Consider the following 23,959-nt stretch of genomic DNA (forward strand, 5'->3'; position numbering starts at 1 on the left):
TATATATATATATATATATATATATATATATATATATATATATATATATATACACTCTCTCTTTATCTATCTGTCCACCCATCCATTTACCCATCCTTCCATCCATCTATCTTTCCTTCTACCCATCTATCTGCTAATTAATCATTTTTCTGCCCTTACAATATAAAGTGCTACACATTATTTAACCATTCACTATTAAAATATGTCACTTTTAGTTACTTCACTAGGGTAAGACATTTATTATTTTTTTCTACTTTTTGTTTCTTTTTCTCACACTTACTTCAAAAGAAAATCCTGAGCAATCTGAATGCAGCATTTGGAACACTCATAGTTTGAGCAGAAATATAGCTTTTCATCTTAACTAAGAAGGTAAGTTTTAAATTCAAGCTCTACAGGGTTCTGTTTATACATTTATTTATTCTTGAACTTTATATGGGGCAATCACTGTTTTGTGATCTCCCAGGTTCAATTTGAATCCAGAGTGATTCTGCACTGAAATCATTACCATCATGCCACTATTTTTCACTCCAGATCAATTACTGTTTAAAGGACACTTAGGAGCCATACACAGAGTTTTTTAAGAGGAAAAAATGAAAGATGTGAAATTGACTATAATAAAAAAATGATGTCTTTTCAAAGTATGTGTGAAAACAATGCATTAGACATCTAAAATTATAATTATGCTGGATTCTTTTATTTCATTCTCAAGGTATTTCTTTTCATGTTTAGGATTATTTGCGGGGGGATATGATGTGGTTTGCTACTTATGAATTTAAAGAGAAAGACAGAATAGCTGCTGTCTACTTATCAGATTTTATTGAATTCTGGTCACATTTCCTATTCCCTAAATTATTTATTCCTATTTCATGAACTGAAAGTTGGTCATTATTCAATTGAATTTTTCTTTGTTCAGTAGAAGAGTCAATATCTTAGATAATTATTGAATCCTACCTTGAGTTCCTAGGTTTACCAGTATCTTGGAGGGAGTTTACAGAGGAGTCTTGGAAATAGAAAACCCAAGGATCACAGAGCCAAACAGAATCAGATCCTGAATGATAGTATAAAAAAGCTAATAAGGATATTAGCTTGTCCAAAAAGGAAGAGATGCTTTTTAGTGTGTTCTTGGACCACAGAAAATGTCTATGTTTTTGCTTTAGTTATTCTTTTAGAAAGTAAAAAACCAAAAATTGATAGTAAGCTTAAGATAGTACCATCATGTATTTAGAACGTTAAAAAATAAAAAATAAAAAGGAATATATATAGCTTTATTCTGACCATTTACTAAATATTCTTTAATAAACTGAGTAGTAAGTTTATGAATAGAAAGTAAAGTATATCTATTAAAATGAAAAAACAGGGCTGAGATTGTGGCTCAGCGGTAGAGCGCTTGTAGCACGTGTGAGGCCTTGGGTTCGATCCTTAGCACCACATAAAAATAAATAAGTAAAATAAAGATATTGTTCCAACTACAACTAAAAAATAAGTATTACAAAATCTGAAAAAAAAACACATTTTATTTGCAGGAAAAATAGATAACCATTAAATATATATCATGCATATGTACATGTACATATATATGTATACATATATGTGTGGCATGCACACATTATATCATGTATACTGTATATCATACTTATTTCCTTACTTCCACTCCAAATTTTAATCTTGATGATTCGGGAATTTAAAATACATACATACAGACCTCAGATTTAAGTCAGATTATCATGGAGCAATCACAGATTATTAAGAGAGTTCATGGGTCTAGACAGTTCCTGCCCCATAGACCCGAGGATCTATTCATTCTCCCAGTGGATAAAACCCTCCTCAGTGCTGCTACCCTCCAAACCACCTGGCTGTGTTTTCCAATGATTATCTGTTAGCTCCCTCCCCATGCTATGGCCTTTTTCCTTTAGACACAAATAGCACCCAGGTCTTGCTGCTGTTTGCAGGTTGTTCCCATTGATTTTTATCTTGGGCTTTAGAGGGGAGTATTCTTAAATAATTTTGTGTGTAAGGTTTTTCCATGGCTGGTTGACTTTGTTAACCAGGTGCTCTGTTTTGATGTGAAGACTTGGGAGACACTGAAAGCTATTCTGTCACTTTCATACCATCTTTCAGAATTTACTCTCATTTCTTTTTATTATTTTAAAGAGGTCCACTGATTTACCATTTATAATTAAGATGTCATTAAGTTCACCTATATAAAGCCATATAAAGTTTAACATTTAATGACTTTAGTGTATTTATGAAGTTGTGGAACGATCACCGCAAACAATATTATAATATTTTCATCTTCTTATAAAATAAACCTTATAAATCATTCTCTCAGCCACACATAATTTCTAATCTACTTTCTATTTATACATTTACATAATCTAGACATTTCATATATGAGGTGTCATAAATCGCATTTTTTCCCTGTGTTTTAGATGGAATATGACAGAAATAAACATTATTTTTTTAAGTTCTATATCTCAACTGGAGAATGGCAACAATTTCACAATAAATTTTATGATGACCTATTTATATATGATTTCAAATTAGTTTCCTAATAAAAGGCAATAAAGCAAGCTTTGAGTATGTGATACTTTGAGTATGTGATACAGTAACTTTGCAATGTACCAAGAGTACATTGAATAAAAGCTTCTTTCTTTCTTTCTAAAATCTTAGAAAAAAACTTTTGAAGAATTTTTCCTCTTCAAGTTGCAAAAATCATTTACAAGAACTTCACATGTAGTAACATATTTAATGTTCACAGAAACCTATGATGGGACTACCTGTTTATCATCTTAATTTTACTGATATGGAAACTGAGGCAAAGTGAAATGATGAAATTTCCCCAAGCTAAGTGGCTGAGCCAGATTCCACACCCTGGTATTTTGTTTCAAAGACTCCTTGTTCTTAACTATATGCTAAGTGCCTCCCTGACTTATAGGTGTTCTGTCAAATACCATTCTCTTCTCAACCGGCAACAGTGGAAAACAACTAAGGGTAACGTAGTCAAAGCTTCTTCCCATTGATCATCAGACATATGAGTGTCGTATATCTTAAAACTAGGGGATTTCCAATATCATTGGTTTGAGTTCCATTCATAGTTTCCAAAGTTTCTCATAATACTTACAAATAATTAGTTCTATCTTAAGTAAGAAGTACTTTGAAAATACTCCTTATTGTATCATACTAAGCTACTGAAAACCAAGGACTCTATTGGTGTATTCAATATTGATTGATCATATTCAACTGCAAGTGACAACATAATTTCTCTTTATTGAAAACATAGAAAGCATGTTAGACTTAAATATAGTTTACCAATAAGTATAAGACATTAAAATGTCACCCAAATAAGATAAGTATCGGATTAAGTGGAATAAAATTACTTATCGTTACATAAATTATCAAACGACTTTAAAACAGGGAAGGGAAAAAACAGGGCAAATTTTTACATGAGCCAGGAAAAGCTGGAATAATAACTCTCAGTTCCCTTCTGTCCTGAATCAACCCATCTAGGAAGCATTCTCCTTCCCTTGAGAGGAAGGAATTCTTGTTAAATAAAAGCTTCTTTCTTTCTTTCTAAAGTCTTGGAAAAAAAAACTTCTGAAGAATTTTTCTTCTTCAAGTTGCCAAAATCATTTATAGATTGAGTTACAAATTATAATAGAAAATCAACATATTACTAGGAAATTGACTAGGAAAGAATTTAAGAAGCACATTCTCAGGTCTAACATTCCCTTTTCATGATTATATGTGCGGAACCACATTTCCTTTGACACTCTACCCCAAACAGCTTCCAGCTTAGATTTTGACTCCTGCATAGCAACAGATACTGAGCTATATGTTCCCTGGATCCTCAGGGGCACATGAGTTATGGTCTTATGTAACATATACAAGGTAGCTGAGTAGCATCCACCTTTTCTGGAAAGCAGGGTTGGGGGTAAAATTTTAAAGGATTTATTTCTTGTGAAGCAGAAACCTTTGAAGCAGCACTGCTCATAAAAAGAACAGATGCTATAACATCACCAAAAACCAAAGTTGCATTTTTGAACTGCCTGAGTGAAAAGATATTTTAATACGAGAGCAACAATAAAATTAAACAGTATTCAGGTTTAGCTCTTCAGTCCCAGAGACTCGCCGCCAAGTGAATCAGTATAGCAAACCACAGAAGGCACATCCTTCATCGGCAGAATGTATCACAGGACTATTTTGGAAATCAAATGGAATAATTCCCCCTAAAGAACTCTGCAAACTATGGAATTGTACAAATGTATTTATAATTATTTTTGACATTTTCTGGATAGTTTTATAAATAAAATCTCAGTGTAGTTGTATTTCACATTTAGAAGTACGATAAAGGATAGCAAATTTTTTTCAAGTTATTGTTTGTTCACATGCTGGAGTAGCATTTTTAAATCTCCTGAGCATAGTTTTCAACACAAGTTTTGCTTGAATTTATTTCTCAGCTTCTAATCTTTTTTACTGGTTCATTTTTCACTAATTTAAGCTTAATGAAATGGATGTAATTTTTTTTTCTTTTTTTGGTCCCAGGGATTGAACTCAGTTATGCCTAACCACTGAGCCACAATCCCAGCCCATTTTATTTTTTATTTTGAGACAGGCTTTTACTAAGTTACTTAGGGCCTCACTGAGCTGCTGAGGCTGCTTTGAATTTGCAATCCTCCTGCCTCAGCTTCCTGAGCCACTGATATTATAGGTGTACATTACCATGCCCTGCTGGTTGTAAATCTTAAACTTATATTTTACAGTGTGTTGAAAAAAAATTCAAAGAATACATCCACGTGTTAGGGGATAGTGTGGAAAGAAGAGGGAGTCCTTTCTGTAACTGATGAATGGAAAGGTATTGCTATCATCTGCATATTTATTTTCTCCCTAAATTTATATTTTGAACTCTTAACCTACAAGATGATATTATTAGGAAGTAAGGCCTTTTTCAGGGAGTTTAGGTCATGGGAACTGAGCCTTCACTAATGGAATCAGTATCTTTATAAAATAGGCCCAGCGAAGCTTATTTGCCCTTCCAGAATGTGAGGACACAATAAGAGAGTTGTGTAAGCAAGAAATAAGCCCTCACACAACATGGGATCTTCCAGCTCCCCACCTCCCAACCAGTCTGGGACTTTCCAGCCTCAAGAACTGTGAGAAATAATTTTAATAATTTTCGGTTGCTGATAAGCCACCCAGCTTATGTTATTTTGTTACAGCCTGTCAAATGGACTAATACAGAGGTTAGCTCTTAACTGTGTTGCAACATGTGTTCTATCTGTGAAACAATTTGTATGTGTATTCAAAGTACACAACAGAGCCTTTTATAACTGTGCTTCCAAATAGAAATGCTCTCCAGAAACTTACCAGTTGTGCAATTTGTAAATTCGATATCATCAATTGCAGCTCCTCCTCCCAGGTCCCTTGTCCTGATACCTTGAAAGATAACTTCAAAGTTTCTCCGCTTTCCTAGCAGAATGACAGCTTTTTGCCACTGATTACTAGGGTTCTGCCTGCTTTCTTGCCATACTTCTGAGAGTCCTTTATCTGTCTGAAGTTAAAGAGGGAAATAATTAAAAACAACAATGACAGCATTAATAATAATTACCCAGTTATTTAGCACAAAACCAACTGACCATGAAAACTTGAAAAACATTGGAACATTGATAAAATGTCTTTAACAGAGTTTATCATTTAAGATTAGTTCCCCCCAAAACAGTATTTGGTGCTAGGTCACTTTGATTTTAGGATAAATATATAGGGCCCTTGTCTGAAACTTGTAATCGAAATATTGGAATAGAGGGGAGCATTTAATAGAATAGCATCCAGAAAATCAAATGAGCTATTCCAACAGATTAATACTGTACCACTATGAAATATATAATTTACAGGTACTTTGAATAATATAAACCAAAAAGAAAAATAAATGTCTATTAAAGAGGGGATTCGAAAAGTTATAAATTCATGTTTTCATGCTTTGAAAAAATTAATATTAAAAATATGAGTAATGTCTTGTTCTGTTGCAGGAGAAATAGATATTATATCATATGATTCTTTCTCTGGGTGATAGAAAGTGTAACTATGTATCGATTAACTTAAAATTTACTTTGAAAAACAATTATAAATTTATAGATAGATCCTTCAGCATTTTTCTGAAAACAATGACGAATCTCTATACTCAGAGTCAAGTGACTTCTACATGGAAGGGGATGGGAAATTCACACTTAATTAATGAAATGTCATATTTTTCTGACAACTAAAGAGAAGTTCTTTTTAAGGTTAGTCTTTGATTCACAGTGATGTTTTAGTGATTTGGAATCAAAGAGATTATTAGTTAAATTAAAGATTAAAGTAGAGGGGTCTGTCTGACACTTACCAATATTAGAGGCATGAATATTGATGAAAGCCTTTCTTAATTCATAAACTTTATCAACTTTCCCTATGCATCTGCCGTCACAGTTACAAAACCACTCATCAGGTATACCAAGCCCCCAAAGATTTTCAACAAATAACATCAAAAAGAGGGTTCATGTTTCCTTTTAACCAATAAAATATGAATCATTTGTTAAATCTTACAACTGGGCTTCTAGTAAAACAAAAAAGAAAGAAAAGAACAGACTTAAATATTCACTGTGATTTTATGTGATAGAAAAGAAAATGAGGGTAAATGATTTTGGAAAACATTCATGAGTATAAAATAGAATTTTATTATATTTGCTATTGTTTTAATTTGGATATAACATCAACTCTTATGCCTATAACTACCAGGTATTCATCCAAATGAACAAAGGAGATTTATTTAGCAAATATTTAATGCTTATATGTTGCTAGTTGCAGATTTATATACTTTGGGTAAAAAAAAAGAGAATATAGGAAGCCTATCCTATAGGAGAATTAATCTAATATAGAATTTATAAAAAATAAATCACTATGAAATTGTTCTCTCTCTCTCTCTCTCTCTCTCTCTCTCACACACACACACACACACACACACACACACATACACACACATACACAAACACATCCTTAATGAAGAAAAAAATTTTGAAAACTGATCATATAGTCAACTTGCAAATTTTTTTTCCATTTACAGGGCTCCTTTACTTACTTACTTGATATGTGGATTTCAACTCATTTTAAACCAAGAAAGACAAAAATTTCTCCCTTTTAACCCACTCATGTGAACTTTATTTCTTTAGTGCTGCCAGAGATTGAACCCAGGGCCTCCTGCATGCTAGGCAAGTACTCTACCAATAAGCTACATCCCTAGCCCTTATGTACATTTTAAATTGAAGACTTCAAGAAAATAAACATATAAAAAGTGATTAAACACACTAATAATAGTAAAAAAAAATAGGCACAAATACCAAAATGGTTAAATTACAGAAACTGGAGAAGTGTTATGTATTCAATATCATGTTTTCCCCAGCCTGGAATTGATTCCCCACACAGTGTGTATACTGGCCCTGAGCCTTCTGCATTGCACATTTGCTTTTGTAGTCAAAGTGTTGGCTGTCATACTTTACACCGTCGTTCCTTTTTGGTCATAGGAAGGAAAGCAACAAAAAGTACTAAAAAATATAAAGCCACTTCAAATATAAAGGCATATTAATAGACAGAACCACTTGGAACTTCAGTATCATGTTTAAAGTGAATATCTAAACTTTTCACAAAGAATTAGTCCATTTTCCTTAAACTACTTAAGCAATCCTTCCTTTCTCCACTTATATCTTTATCATAATACAGATGTAGAGTTTCTATGTCAGTCTCTGTTCTAGTCATCCAAGTATCATACCTACTCAGTTACTATATTATCTTTTTTTTGGAAAGATTTTAGTGGAGTTGCTTTTTCACGTTCCTCCTGGACATTACATATAATTATATAAAAATCTAAGAAGGCTTTGAAAAGTAGAGAGAAGAAGGTAGACCTCAAGATGGTGAATTGTCAATGTTTTCTTTTTTCATCACGTACCCCAAGTAAATTATTAAAAACTAGCAACCTGGGAACTCCAACAATCACACAGACTTCTCTTTCTAGCCAAAGGACTAGGAAAGGGCAAGTCTAATAAGAAAGAAAATACTTGAACAATAACTGTTCTATCACAACCAGACATCAGTGGAAAACCAATCTGATTCTCACCCACACACCAAAGGCTGAGCAGAGAAGCCCGACTTCCATCCCTGTCAGGCTATACCAGGGTCCCCAAAACATCCCCCCAAGATATTCTCAAATAAAGGAAAACTAAGACATTCATCACAATATTGTGGTCTTATCGTTTTGAAGTGCTTGCCATTTCTTTCTGCAAGGGAACTCTGCCAAAAACAAGTCACACTTTCTTTGCTAATATTTATAACCGTTTTCTTTTCAATTTTTGCGGTGACCAGGATTGAACTAAGGGTCACACCCATGGTAAACACGTGTTCTGCCATTGAGCTATATCCTAGTCCCTACAGAAGTTTTAATATTTGAAGAATCATTATACTCTTCCTCAAATACTCCTTTAAATCTAATTTTCATGACATTCTAGAAATGCAGAAACTATAGAAATGGTAAAGAATTCAGGGGTGCCAGTGGTCTGGGAGAGATGGAAAGAGACTTCAATAGGAGAAGCACAGGGAAACATTTTATGAGAGGAAAAACTTCCCTATATATTACACAATAATAAATGTAAGCCATTGGGCATTTATCAAAACCCATGTCACTTTACAACACAAAGACTAAACTTAGTGCATATGATTAGAAAAATAAAATCACTCAAAAATTTGAAATATCCCAGGAAAAAATGCAGAATCTGACAAATCAGTCTAAACAGGACAAAGGTGTGAAAAACCTCACTAAGGAGACGAGGGAATTAAATTTGGAAATGAGTAGGGCTTATAAAAATAAAAGGAAAAGGAGATGCACATAGGCATTCTGCAAAGCTGCAAGAGTTCTGAAATACCCTAAAGATGTACAGTAGAACTGAAAAAAATAATTACATTTCTGGAAGATGATGGGAGCCAGGTTTCCAGTGTTCCAGTGAAAGGTTACAGATAAGCTAAGGGAGGAGCCTAAAATGACCCATGTGGTAAGGGAGTATGTTTGGAAACGGCATGATTTGATATTTAGATTAGTATAAACACGAATGGTTACATATAGAAATATTTATAGATACATGCATATAAACAGAAATATATGTTTACAGATTAGTAACCACACACACACACACACACAATCAGCTTAGAGGCCCTACAAGCAATAAGACCTGACTTAGTGCTCAGATCTGGTTTCTAAAACCAATTTCCAGTAAAAAGAACTGGGGCCCTTGGAGAAATAGCTGATTCTGAACTGGCTCAGGAAACACACAGAAGCCTTAGCTAGAAGGTGAGCAAGAGCTTAAATAGATACCCCAAATGATAGGGGGTATGTAAAAGTGATACAGAAGTCAACTAAAAGAAGTCTCAGTGCCCAAAGAAAGAACTTGAACAACAAAATAAATAATGTATTATTGAACTACAATGTCCAGTGTACAAGAAATACCAATGGATCCATACTAATATAAACAAATGGTTGAATAAATAAGTAATAGGAAGAACAGATAAACCCCCCCACACTGAAGGATTCTGAATAATTTGCATAAATACTCCAATGTTAAGCAGGTGGAGTGTAAATTGCTACTCCTTCAGTGTAGACTGCATGCAGTGACTCTTTTAAAAAAGAGGACAATATGAAAAGGGAGGGGAAACCTGACACTATTTCAGGCCAGGTGATCAAGGTTGATATCACCAGTTATATCTCATTTTGGTAGCATGCATCCTTGATAAGCTGTGAAAACAATGGCACCGCTGTGGTATCACTCTCCCAAACATATTACCCAAATCCAGAGGGAAAAGCACCTGATGATTAAATACAGTGAATGGAGAGTCTTCAAAATATCTGGTCACTACTTCTCAAAACTGTCCACATCATCAAAATGAGAAAAATCTGAGAAACTACTACAAACAAGTAGAGGCCAGGAAATACAAGTAATACAAGGAAAATAGGACATTAGGGGCAAATGAGGAAATCTGGATTAAAAAAATAGACTTCAGTTACTAATAAAGTCCATTATTGGCTTATTTATTGAGACTAAGGTACTGTTCTAATGTAAGATGTTAATAACAGGAAAAAAAGAGTGTGGGTCAAAAACTGTTCTAAAATTTTAAAAATCTATTAAATATTAAAAATCTTCTCTTATTACATGAGCATTTTATGCATTATGAATATTATATATGCAAATTATGTAATTCTCGCAAGTAACAAGAATTTATCAAATCAAATCTAAGAAAGTCAGAAAAAGTAAGCACTATTTGACTTTTGTTCATTTTTAATGTAGAAGAAAGCATAGTTTCTTTTATTTTAACATTTGGTGAGCAAGTTTTTTTATTTTATTTTTATTTGTTCTTTTTACATATACATGACAGTAGAGTGTACTTTGACATGTTGTACATACATGGAGCATAACTTATTCCAATTAGGATCCAATTCTTGTGGTTTTATATGATGTGGAGATTCACTGGTTGTGTATACTGGTTTCACTGATTGTGTTATGACCAATTCATTCTACTGTCTTTCCTATTCCTATCCCCACTCAGTTCCCTTCATTCCCATTTGTCTAACCTAATGAACTTCATATCTTCCTCTCCCTACACTCCCTTGTTTTGGATTAGCACATAGTTTTTCAATAATCTAATTAAATAAAATTCTTTTGTGTCTGCTATGTCCATGGATTGTATGTGCCATAATTTTTTAATTCCATCAATTGAAAAAAACATTATAGGTTATTTGTTTTTTTGGTGTTTAAGTCTTTGAGTTCTTTGTATACTCTGGAGATTAGCACTCTATCTGATGTGTGAGGGGTAAAAATTTGTTCCCAGGATGTAGGCTCCATATTCACCTCACATATTATTTCTCTTGCTGAGGAAAAACTTTTTAGTTTGAATTCGTCCCATTTGTTGATTCTTGCTTTTAACTCTTGTGCTATAGGTGTCCTATTAAGGAATTTGGGGCCTACCCCCACATGATGGAGATTAGGGCCAACCTTTTCTTCTATTAGACGCAGAGTCTCTGATCTGATTCCTAGCTCCATTTTGAGTTAACTTTTGTGCATGGTAAGAGAAAGGGATTCAATTTAATTTTGTTGCATATGGATTTCCAGTTCTCCCAGCACCATTTCTTGAAGATGCTATCCTTTCTCCATTGCATGCTTTTAGCACCTTTGTCTAATATAAGGTAGTTGTAATTTTGTGGATTGGTCTCTGTGTCCTCTATTCTGTACCATTGGTCTACCAGCCTGTTTAGGTGCCAGTCCCATGCTGTTTTTGTTACTATTGCTCTGTAGTATAGTTTAAAATCTGGTATTGTGATACCACCTGTTTCACTCTTCCTGCTTAGAATTACTTTAGCTATTCTGGGTCTCTTATTTTTCCATATGAATTTCATGATTGCTTTTTTTATTTATAACCCAATCAACAAATGGACCAAGGACCTGAACAGATACTTCTTAGAAGAGGATATACAATCAATTAACAAATACATGAAAAAATGCTCACCATCTCTAGCAATCAGAGAAATGTAAATTAAAAACTACTCTAAGATACCATCTCACTCCAGTAAGATTGGCAGCCATTATGAAGTCAAACAACAATAAGTGCTGGCGAGGATGCAGGGGAAAAGTACACTCATACATTGCTGTGGGACTGCAAATTGGTGTAGCCAATTTGGAAAGCAATATGGAGATTCCTTGGAAAGCTGGGAATGGAACCACTATTTGACCCAGCTATTCCCCTTCTCGGACTATACCCAAAAGACCTAAAAAGAGCATACTACAGGGACACAGCCACATCAATATTTATAGCAGCACAATTCACAATAGCTAGACTGTGGAACCAACCTAGATGCCCTTCAGTAGATGAATGGATAAAAAAAAATGTGACATTTATACACAATGGAATATTAATCAGCACTAAAAAATAACAAGATCATGGCATTTGCAGGAAGTTACATTAGAGCATATTATGCTAAGTGAATTTAGCCAATCCCTAAAAAACAAATGCCGAATGTCTTCTCTGACATAAGGGAGGTGACTCAAAATGGGATAGGAAGGAAGAGCATGAGAAGAAGATTACCACTAAATAGGGAAGAGAGGTGGGAGGGAAAAGGAGGGAGAAGCGGAATCGCACGGAAGATGGAAGGAGACCTCATCATTATACAGAATACATGTATGATGTTGAGGAAAAAAAAAAAGAAGTGTGTCACATTAGATTGGGTAGAGAGATGGGATGGGAGGGGAGGGAAGGGGAAGGGGAGATAGGAACAGCAGCAGAATAGAATAGACATTATGATTGCTGTGTGTATATAGGTGACTCTATGACCAGTGTAATTCTGCTATCTGTACAATCAGAAAAATGGGAAATTATACCCCATTTGATTCAAATGTATGAATTGTCAAGATCATTGTAATGTCATGTGTAGCTAATAAAATAAAGAAAATAACATACTTAAAAAAAAAAAACTCCACAGAAAAACAGCATCCTCCGTGGGTTGCCAACCAGAATTACATCAAACAATTTTAAAAGAACTGGGAACTTCTTATCAATCCTCCCTTACTTTGTCTCCCTAGCAGGATGTTCAGTGGCTACTCAGCCTGAGCAATTGTACCAATTCATTAAAAATAAATAAATAAAGACCCCACTAAAAAAATTTTGATTATGTATCTCTCAATTTATTTTGTCATCTAAATAAAAAAAACATTATTGGAACAGAGAGTAGAATAAATCTAATGTAATTTTCCTATGTGCACATATGAAAATACCTTGTGCCCACTGACAAGAATGGAGTTCTAATTAGAGTAAGATATGTTCTATGCTTGTATAATTTTATGAAAATGAATTGTATTATCATGTATAACTAAGAAGAACCAATAAAAAAGAAAAATCATTACATTTAAATAAACATAATGCTCACAAAATATTAAGCATGTAAATGATATAAAAGAAGATTCAATGCCATACAAGAATCCTTTTAAATCTAACAACAAAAGAAAATCATTTCATATGTGTTTCAACGGAATCACTGCATAGTCCCCAGTTTTATTTCCTGCCAAGGGAAAGACTAGAATGTAGAATATTTCAAGCCACATAGATGGTTTTACTTACATTAAAATCCTTCACACTTAAAATAAAATATATTTAAAATATCTTTTAAGAAATGGAAAAGAATGGATAAAATTTTGAATATCTGTATCTATATATATGTGTATATATGTGTGTGTGTATTTCTTTAAGTAATCTAAAATATTAAGTATCTGAAAAAAAGTGAGTACCAGTAATTTATTGTTTATTTAGTATTTATTGTTTATTCCTTAAATTGTAAATATATCAAAAATTAATTTATATATGCTAATGCTATTTTGATTCTCAAAAAAGTGAAAACAAATATAGATTATTTAAAATTTGCATAAGATCTCTTACTCAAAACTCTCTTACAAACAGCTAATATAATTAGAAGACAAATCTGAAGTCAGTGGCTCTGGTTTTTACAGGAAATTTTCTACCTTAAAAGAATAATTTAGAGGGTTAAACTAATTTACTCATTGGGTAGATATTTGCAATTATAGACATTTTCAAAAATATTTTACATGTGTTGTCAAATTATTTTAAACAGGCAGTAGACCCTCACTTGTTTGATAGAATAACATTCCTTTAAATTCAAAACATTTATTTCCTGACAATTTTCTTTGAAAATTTGGGCAACTAAAATGGGACCCTCAGGTGACTTAGGCAGTTTAATGCAAAGCATTATAAATATGAGTGAAACTGAAGTTATACAAATCACTTTTTGTAATCACTTTCATTTTTTTACTATACCAATCTTTGTTTCCCAGGATTTCAAACCACAGAATCGTAAACTCTTTCACATTCTATAATAGAAAATTTAGCTTGTTTCTATTCATACAAACACACACATGACATAAAGGCCCCTATATACAAGTATATGTTTGTTTTTGTAATATCACAGCTAGCAAAAGGCCTGCAAAGTTGCTCCTTTGGGATTAAGAGGTACATTCTTTCAGGGATTGTTTTGTTTTGGTACTGGGGATTGAACCCAGGGGCCCTTAACCCCTAAACCATATCCCCAGCCTGTTTTATATTTTGTTTAGGGACAGGGTCTTGCTAAGTTGCTGAGGAACTTGCAATCCTCCTGCCTCAGCCTCCAAGCCACTGGGATTACATGCACATGCTACCATGCCCTGCAAAAGCCACATTCTTAATATGGTATAAAGAGATTCTCACGCTGCTGGTCACATCTGTCCACAAAGCAGTCATGATATCCTCAAGCACAACTTATTTGATCTTTTTTCATTCTCCACACAGTTGTTCACTGTTGAGAGCCACAGCCAAAGGGGCCCCAGCAAACTTCCAGCTGCCAGCAAACTTCCAGCTGCCGGCTGATGATTGGCTCACAGCGGCCCCAGCAACATCTAGCTGATTGGCTCCTCTGCGGTGATGCTCATTGGGCTGTTTCCCTGCCCTTTCAGACCACGGAGCTGCTCATTGGGGGACTTTTTTGGCTCCGCCCACGTGACCCAGCCAATCGGCCTCAAGAGCAGGAGGATTGTGGGAGGTGGAGAGAGGCTGGTGTGGGAGAGAGAGGCTTGTGGAAAGCCGGTGGTGGCAGTTGAGGCTCTGAGGATTTTTCCTGAGAGGCTGTTTTGTTTGGCGTGTGTGGTTCTAAAAATAAAGTTAGTTTCTTTTGACAAGTGGCTCCTGATTGTGCCCAGCCAGACTGCGGCAGTTCACTTTTTCCTTCATGTCTATATGGTAACATAAACCACATTCCAGACTAGAAGTCAATAACACAACATCTGAAAACTCTTTAGGTCTTCAAACATAGCTAGTGAAGTTAAATCATTTTTCTTCTATGATGGCCTCAAGTGAATAGTCACATATACTGGGTCTGCACCTCAAGGGTTCCACAGTATCTCTGATCCATGGCCATTTTCTCATCCACTAAATATATCATCAAGATATTCTTCAAGCAGGAACATGTGGGTACCGATGGTCCATGTGGTAGAGTAGCTGTGGCATGGACCATATTTGTAGAGGTAGTGCGAATTCTACCTAAATAAGTAGTGTGCATGTTCAATAAGCACTATCCTTGATGTGCCTGTTGAACAAAATTGGTCAATCAAGCGATCTTATGAAATTAATGCTCATAATATAACTGAAGGATGCTAATGATTGATAAGCAGACAGCACAATCTCAGGTTAAAGGAGCTCAGAGGCCTCTGCTCAATCTCATTTCATACAAGGCTTCTCTTTATTTTTCCTGCTCCTCTTATACCCACCCTCCCTTAGTCCTTCAATGGCCAAGCTCCCTCCCATCTCAGAACATTTATAGGGAATGCTCCTTCTTTTTTCTCCATTCCAACCTAGTTTACTCCTGTTCACTTCCCAGTCAAATCTTCACTTCTTCCTGGCAGTCCTCATGGACACCCTCCACAATGGCCCCTGCCACACAATCTCAGAGCACAGCGTACTTCTTAACAGCACTAACCACAGTTACTATTTTTTATATAGTGTCTTACATATAGGAGGTGCTCAACAAATAACTGCAAATGAAATAAATCCCTCTACAAATACACACTCATGTGAAGAGGAACAGGACTGCATTACATAACTGAGTGCTGGAAAATGATGTGCAATTGTGTCAGTATAAAAGAACTAAACTAGCTGTTCCCCCCCCCCCAAAACTGTGGACAAGGGCTTTAGGATTAGTCTGGGGAGAAAGAGAAGACACAGCAGGATGCACTTACTGGAATAACAGCAAAGTGGAATTTAGGGACTGGACTTTCCCCTTTCAATGTCACCTTGAGAAAATATTTCAGAAGTTTCAGATGGTTACTATTCTCATATGGAACTGATTTGCTTTCATTTTTACAGCAACTTTCACTTTTCACTTTCCAAAACTGTATTAATTGTCTGTCTTCCCACCACATTGTAAAGTCCCTGGGGACACATAAGGAACAGAGCTTTCTCCATCTTATTGACCTCTGGATCTTGTATGCCTTAAAGACAGCTTGGGCGAGTGTAGACACTGAACGTTCATTTGTTTAATGAATGCATGTACATTTAATCTAAACTGAGTGAACTAAGATGCTGAATAGACTTGTTACCATTGGCTGAAAGTTTATTCAAAAATTCCCTAAATGACTCCAGGATCTTACAGTCTGTCTGTGCTAATGGTAAAAACTAATTTTAATGGGTTTATATTACATAACTAAATTTTACACATGTTGAATTAACATTTTAAAACTCACCAAAAGGTATTTTTCCACCAGTGAGTTATTATAATCATGTAGGTAAGTTTCCTAGCACCTACTCTTGTTGATCTAAATCTTTGATGATATAAAAAGTAGTGAGAATTGTGTGAAATGTTGAATAGGTCATGGAGCTTATTGTTCTCACAAAGTAACTTTCAGAGTGACTCTTGCAAGGTCTTGGCTACACTCTGTATGGAAAAGGCTCACTAACCCAATTAAGATCCCTCTCTATGATATTCAAGATGATTTTCTACTTAGAGGTTGATGGCCGATTTCCACCGTCTTTCACAGTACATTTGGTTTCTGAAGGAGAAAAAAAAAATCATATGGTCGAACATAGAAGAACAATGGGAAAAAATAAAAGTGAAAAGTCCTTAGGAAGCACCTGACAGGAAGAATAATAAGAAAAGGCAGCAATGTCAAAAGCAAGATGTCAGTTATGAATGATTCTATGTGTCTCATGGCATTCGGTCGTTCATGAAGGTTGATAACCATTCAGTGCAAACAGAACAGCATTTTACAACAAAATTACTGGATAACACTCAGCTCACTTGTTTTCCTCAAAGGGTGGAGAATAATGAAAGAGAAAATAAAACCAATGTATGCATGGGAAAGGGCAATCTTTCAATCTCAATAAATGAACGACAATCTTCAAGCTAATATTTTTGTACAAAATTATTTTTCCGAAGGAACAACTGTATACACTGTTTATGAAGCATAAATGAAAAACTTTCAGAAGGAATTAAAAGTTAAGTTCTCAGTATTAGACTTTATGAAAACCAACACTAAAAGTAGACACAAAATAAAATATATAAAGGTATGAGTACTCAGCAAAGTATATATTATGTATGTGTAAGAAATATCTTGATTGAATAAATCACTGGATTCACCAAAATAGAAATTCTCTTTTGTATTTTCTTAACAGTAGACCAGTCAAAATGTCTAAAATTGACTAATGACTACAAATAGTCTCATGACAGTTTTGTCAGACTTGATGTCAAGTGAGTTTACAATTTTCAAAAAAAAATTATATATTTTTCGATATTGAATTGATGTATGGGGGCAGGGGTTGTGAAGTGTGGGTCCTAATACATAGCATGTGATGGTTTAAAGAGATAATACAGGTAAAAGATTTCAGATAGCACATGGACATGGGACACAAAAGTTCTTTTGATGTTGCTGATGGTGATGATATTGATGGAGAAGAAGAGGCAGAGATAAGGAGACTAAAGAGGATTTGGGGTTACCATGAGAAAAAAAACAATGTTAGCAATTTGAGAAATAAAATGACAGAAGGTCTCATTCAGAGGTTAGAATTTCAGAGATAAAGAACTCAGAACCGGAGAGATTTCAGATGAAGATATGTTTCTGAGGTAGTTGCAGAGACGTGGAGGTTAAAGAGAAGAAAAAGGAGAAAGTCAGGTAAGCATATGTAGGAGCTTTATAAAGAAGGAATAACTTTGATAAAATTAACCAAACATGGAACATGCAGTAAAGGCTAGAAAAGCTTTTGGAGATCAACCATTTGCCTCTTGACAACCAACATCCCATCTCCCAAGGCTTCCCTCCTTTCCCAAAGCAAGAAATAAATGTTGGCAGTAGGGGACAGTGAGAGTGGGTCCAACTGTTCTTTACTCTGTCCACAAGGTGGGGTCGTTGACCTAAATCAGTTGACTTGCTCAAAGCTGGACAGATGAAGAGGCCAAGTAGGTACAGTTCCTGATTCTTGTAATTCAGGAAATAACCACAAGTAAAATGTGATGGTTGGTCTGCTGCTATGCTTATGTATAACTACATGTAGCATTTGTACATTCCTTACTGGGATGAGTTTCTTCATGGCAAACGTCATGTCTCATTTCAGTCTTTCTTTATTAGATGCCTAATACAGTATCCTATGTAGAGGGTGCTCAATAAACCAAGTTATCAAAACATTTTAGTTTTCCTATGTATATGTCCTATATATAAGTTATAATAACACTAACATGATAATAGCTGTAATTTTATTAAGGTTTTAGGTACAGTGTATGCAATGTTAATATCAACCCTGAAATTTATGTTATTAATCCCTTTTACAAATAAGAAAACAGAAGCTCTGAGTAGTTAGAAAGCTTGAGACTAAGAACACATACTAGGAAATGTAAGGTAGAACAGAGATGGCACACAGATTTATCTGAATCTGATACCCATGTTGACACTCTTACCTAGAACTAAGAGCTATATGGAAAAACACCATCTACAAAGCAGGTCTCAAGTCTCTGCTAGAAGAATTGTAATATGGATTCCTCTTTAAGGGGCAATAACAACATTCATTTTATCATTTATAATGTAGACATTTTAACTGCTGAAATGCCAGAGTAAGAATAAAAAATAAAATTTCAATTTGGTTTAGCCTCTCAATTTATTATGCATGTAAAAATTATGAAAGCTAGCCTCATTAAGGTTTAATATAATAAACTAGCTCTGTTCATCCCTTAAAGGCTTGGGCAATAGTGCTAAGACTCAAATGCTCATGAATAATGGAAGCAATTATCAATGTATGGTAAGATATTTACTATGGACAAGAATACTATACAGAAAGAAAAACTTTTATATTTTATTTATTCATGTCCTTGTATCAAGTATTAAAAATAGAGATACTGGAGAATAACAAGATAAAAGTAAGTGATAAAACTCCCTAAGCAAAGTTCATGTGGTAAAAATAAGTGAATCTTAGGACTATACCAGGACTTAGATATTGGCCACAGACATTCTTCATGGTCACACTTATTAGTTCAAAGAAACTGCAAGTATACACACTCATGTACACGTACACATCTGTATGTCTTTAATTAAAAGGAAGGTGATCAGAAGTATTAGAACATACTAAAAAGGATAAAAAGGATACAGAATTCTCTCCATATACTTGAGATGCAAGAGTTCCTTCTCATTTATCAAAGACTGACAATTCCAAAACTGCCTGTGGGCTTAGCAGGAAAGAATGTCATGACCAATTAGTGATGTCTTTCATGAGACCTGGCTGGGAGACAGTGCTTTTTATAGGTATCTCCCATCCTTTCAACTCTATGGTAAGTGATAAATGAACTAAACTTTTTCACCACTTTCAAACTTGACTCATCAATATTTACTTCATTTTGAGCTCAATGGAGTATCCTCGAAATAACCCAGCTCTCCACTAATTTGACATGTCATTCACCACCCTGAGCCTCTTTTTGCTCATCAAAAGCATGACAAGTACCAAATTTACCTTGCAGGGTTTGGTGAGCATTGGGGATCAAGTGTTTAAAGCTGTTAACATGATGCCTGGCATATAGAAGGCATTTATGTTTTACCAATAGGTATTCATACATGAACATTTATTAGGATTTTGAACAAACTAAAAATTTATTCCTAAAATATAAATAATGATTGTTTTAAAAAATATAATCTCATCCTATTTTCTTGAGAAATACTTTGAGAGAAAGGACAAAGAAAAGGGAAACCAAGAAAAAATTATGTATATTAATTAATTTCTCATGGATTTGATAAATGCTTTGGGATTTGGGCAGGAAGTGAATGAGCTGGTAGCCTCTATTTCAAAATGGACCCCAGGGATAAATATATACCCTGCAATTGCCCTATTCCATAAAGCCCTGGACCAAGAATTTTCCACATTAAACCCATTGTGCTATCAAGAAATAGAGGTTTTTCCCTTCTTGCTAGGCTTTCTAGTTCTAACCATCTCAGAAGAAAGCTTAGATCCTTACATAACAGAGAATAGGCACAGTGTCATTCACCTATGTTTCACCCTTGAAGTTCACTACAACTCACCAGGAACCACCACATCCTTCCTCTAATCCACACTTGTTGTCTTCAGTTTAAATAAATAAGTATGTATGGATACATGTGTAAACCTGTGCAACCATGCACACACTCACACACATAAAACAATGACCCGTTCAATGCTACTATTTCTTGAAAGTCACCAGAAGCCATTTTTTTCCCACAATAGGTATGACACTTTTTTTTTTCAATTTTACTCTATAGGTTCTTTTTTTTTTCTTTTTTTATTATTAGTTGTTCAAAACATTACAAAGCTCTTGACATATCATATTTCATACATTTGATTCAAGCGGATTATGAACACATTAATGATGAAGGAAAAGAAAGGGGGAAATCATGAGTAATGTGTTAAGATTAAACTGAAATAAGATTTCAAAAGAAATAGCCCACACTCTGTTATTAAGGCCAATATAGAAAAGACTGATTTTTGAAGGCTAATAAAAAGGGTTCAGGTTTACTTTTCACATTGTCATTTAATAGCTGTTAAGGGCACATCAGACTCTCTTGGAAACCAACTCTGGCATATGAAAAGATGGAGAAGAGAAAACCCCAGACACTGTTTAATGATGTAATTTGAAACTATAATAATTGAAAAGGAAAATCACAAAATAAGTCAGATCAAACCATCGATAAGGCTTTGGGAAAGTGGTCACCCTGTTTTGATCCTACCCGCTTCCACTTTGTATCATTTTTCCTTTTATTTCACTCTTTGGTTCTCTTGACATTCAGTTTTAAAGAGCTATCATTCTGTCAGCTAGAGACTCACAATTTTCTGGTACCTGATGTTAATCTGGTTGCGGGTATCTGCTGCCAAGCAAACTGAGGTCAGAGTTTTATTGATTTTGGACACAAGCCATTCCAAGACTTGGAGAGAAAAAACTAATGTGATTTTTTAGAACAAATTTTAATATTTAATGCCAAACACAATTGGAGGACTTTCTGAATTCCAGAATAGGTAATATCGGATTGTCCATTTCACAAAAGCAACACATTTTTGTGAACAGCTCATTGTAGCTTTGAAAATTATTTTAGCTCTGGTTTTTGAAATATAGCTGTAAAGAGGCAGATCTCATTGTAATGTATGCTTTGTATAGGAAAGTCAGTAATGTCTCCTTTATATTATAGTTTTATAATTGAAATTAGTTAAGAATACCTTAAGGGATAATTGGCATCAGTCCGGAAACACTGGCTAGACTCTTGGTTCAATTCATTTAATTAAATATATATTCAAATAAATTCTGTTTTTTTTTTAATTTAGACTGTGAATTCCTTATCAATCTCCTCTTTAATTGGTTTCATTTATATTTTTATATGCCATCCCTGTGAGATTAACATCTGACACGAATGATCCATATGATATCACCTCATTTTGTTGTTAGCTTCGACTCAGCCTCTTCCTATGTCAAACTGCTCATTGTGGGGTGGCTGTCCTTATGCTGACTGAAATCAGGCTCCCCGCTGCATCCTGGCCTTCACAAGTGGCAGAAGGAAGGGCTCCGGGGTAACATGAGGCTGCCAATTACACAAGTCTCCTTTCAGCTTTGTTAATAGTAAGGCATTGGGCATCATGTGGGGAGGAACACACAACCTTCCTGCCAGGGTTTCAAACCTTGCTTTCTCCTCCCTCTATTCATGGCACCTGAATGGATTGCCTCGTTTATTTACACACATGATGCCCTGCCATTGGGGTCCTCAATAGATACTCAAAGTACTACCTGCACTATGGCTTCCTACACACAGGATGACTTGTGGCTAAAAGTATTTAGTTTAAGTCTTGCCATCATTGCCTAGAATGCTCAATTTTTGTTTTTTAGTTGTGTGTGTGTGTGTGTGTGTGTGTGATTTCTATATCATATTATAGTCTATCATTCTTAAATTTGGTCTTTTGGATTAAAACAAATCATCTTATCCACAGCATAATTAATCCTTATTATATTTGCTCAGAGAGTAGCAACTTTATGTCCCCAGAGAGATAATTTTTAAGTAAAATTTAGCAAATAGAATTGTGTTTTACTAAGGAATGGCGAGTGTACACAATACTCTAGATTTATGTTTTGCAGGAATAACGTAAACATTTACAACCCATAAAATCTTTGATGTAATACTTTGCTTAACCTTCTTATAACAATTACTGGCTTCCTCAAACTTCCCTAAGTATGAGCACATTCTTTTTGGTTGATTTCAGTCTCAATTCTAAGGGGCATTTTCCATCATGGCACTATGACCCAGGCAACCACAAGTCCATGGTGAGCACTGTAGGAAACTGAGAAGCTCACTGGGGACTTCATTGCTTAGAACAGCAGTTATGATACTACAACTACATACTGATGGCATCACCCTAAAATAAGACAGAGAGAGAACAGATCCAAAGTACTTCCCTGGGGATGCACTAGAAGCACAAGAGTGAAGAATAAAAATGATAACATTATTTGGCACTTTGAATTATTCTTTGAAATTTCCAGTCCAACTTGTGAGGTTTCATAAACATTTCACATTGGAGGAAAAATGAAAATTCACATGAAATAAACTTCAGGAATGAATTCTACAGAGAAAGCAAAATCCAACTTAGAAGATTATATAATGTGGTAATTATTTTACATTGTTCTGCTAAATCCCAGATCCAGAGTATTCTACATCTTATGGTTAAGTATAAAAAATGGAAGTCTTGTTTGTTCAATTTTACTCTAAATTCCAGTATCCTGATCCAGAAAGCAATTACTACTTTATGCACAAATAACATGGAATAAGAATTATCTTTGGTGTTCTTAAATCTTCTTTAATATTTTATCTAATTAGTCTTCAGGTTTTTATGACTCCTTCCAAAATTGTTTGTCTTCCTGTTGCAATGTGCTGCTGTTTATTTTCTGTATGTGACATTTGTAATATTTAAAAAACATTTATCTTGCCAATTTCTTGGTTATTACTTTGTTTGAAATTCATTTATCATTCATTGATTACTGGGTTCTGGCATAAAGGTATTTTATTGATCATAAAGTTGGAAAGATATTGCACAGTGGCATTCCATCTCAAGGCTTCAGAGTCAGTTTTACTAAACAGTATCAGTACCAACATAAAGACAGGAAAGAAGACTATATAAATGGAACAGAGTACATTTAGAAGCAGTGCGACTTTTCTACAGGTTCAACAAATGGGTTTTCTTTCTCAAAATTCCTTCCTCAAAGAAAATGCTGTTTTTCTGCACCAGCACCTTCCTCAGTCTTCCAGAGGATTTTGTTCATTATGGGGATCATTCACTATCCTTTGTTGTATTTTAATTATTTTTTGTTGCATCATCAAAGGCAACTGGCTACAGATGGGCCCAGTCATCTGCTCCTTGCATTCTTCTTCTTGGCACCCACCTACTGACTTTGGCTCTGATCTTTGAAATCCCTGTACCTAAGCCAAGCCTTCAAAATGTCTTTCAAGTGGAGGGCTTTAACCCTGTAGTCTCCAAAGTGGGGAAAAAAGCAATAGCAGTCTGTCTTTGAAGACTAGACAGAGAGAAAAATGATGAATTGTCAAAGTCTCTTTTGGGAACTATGGACAATCCAACACTCTGATAGTGGAAACACACACACACACACACACACACACACACACGATAGTTTTAACCATATCAGTGTGACTAGAATATAGAGGATATGTTGGCCACAGCAGCTGTTAATCATTTGTTGTGTTTGGTCAAATTTAAAATAATAAAATGAGTTTCTTACACCCTTCAGCATGTGAAGCTTTTTAACATTCTGTAACCTTGGTGTAATTATCTAGGGAACAGTAATTTTGGCATCTATAATGTCGCA

At 34.8% G+C, this 23,959-nt stretch overlaps 1 protein-coding gene across 1 annotated transcript in view; it reads right to left on the reverse strand.

The window, feature by feature from the left end:
• Nucleotides 1-23,959, reverse strand: part of Malrd1 (MAM and LDL receptor class A domain containing 1) — a 503,883-nt gene that overhangs the window by 89,513 nt on the left and 390,411 nt on the right. The window contains exon 29 of the mRNA XM_015483277.2: nucleotides 5,365-5,548. Within this exon, the coding sequence (XP_015338763.2) occupies nucleotides 5,365-5,548 (184 nt within the window). The remainder of the gene's footprint in view (nucleotides 1-5,364; nucleotides 5,549-23,959) is intronic.

This window comes from Marmota marmota, unplaced genomic scaffold, assembly GCF_001458135.2.
Source record: "Marmota marmota marmota unplaced genomic scaffold, marMar, whole genome shotgun sequence".
NCBI lineage: Eukaryota > Metazoa > Chordata > Mammalia > Rodentia > Sciuridae > Marmota > Marmota marmota.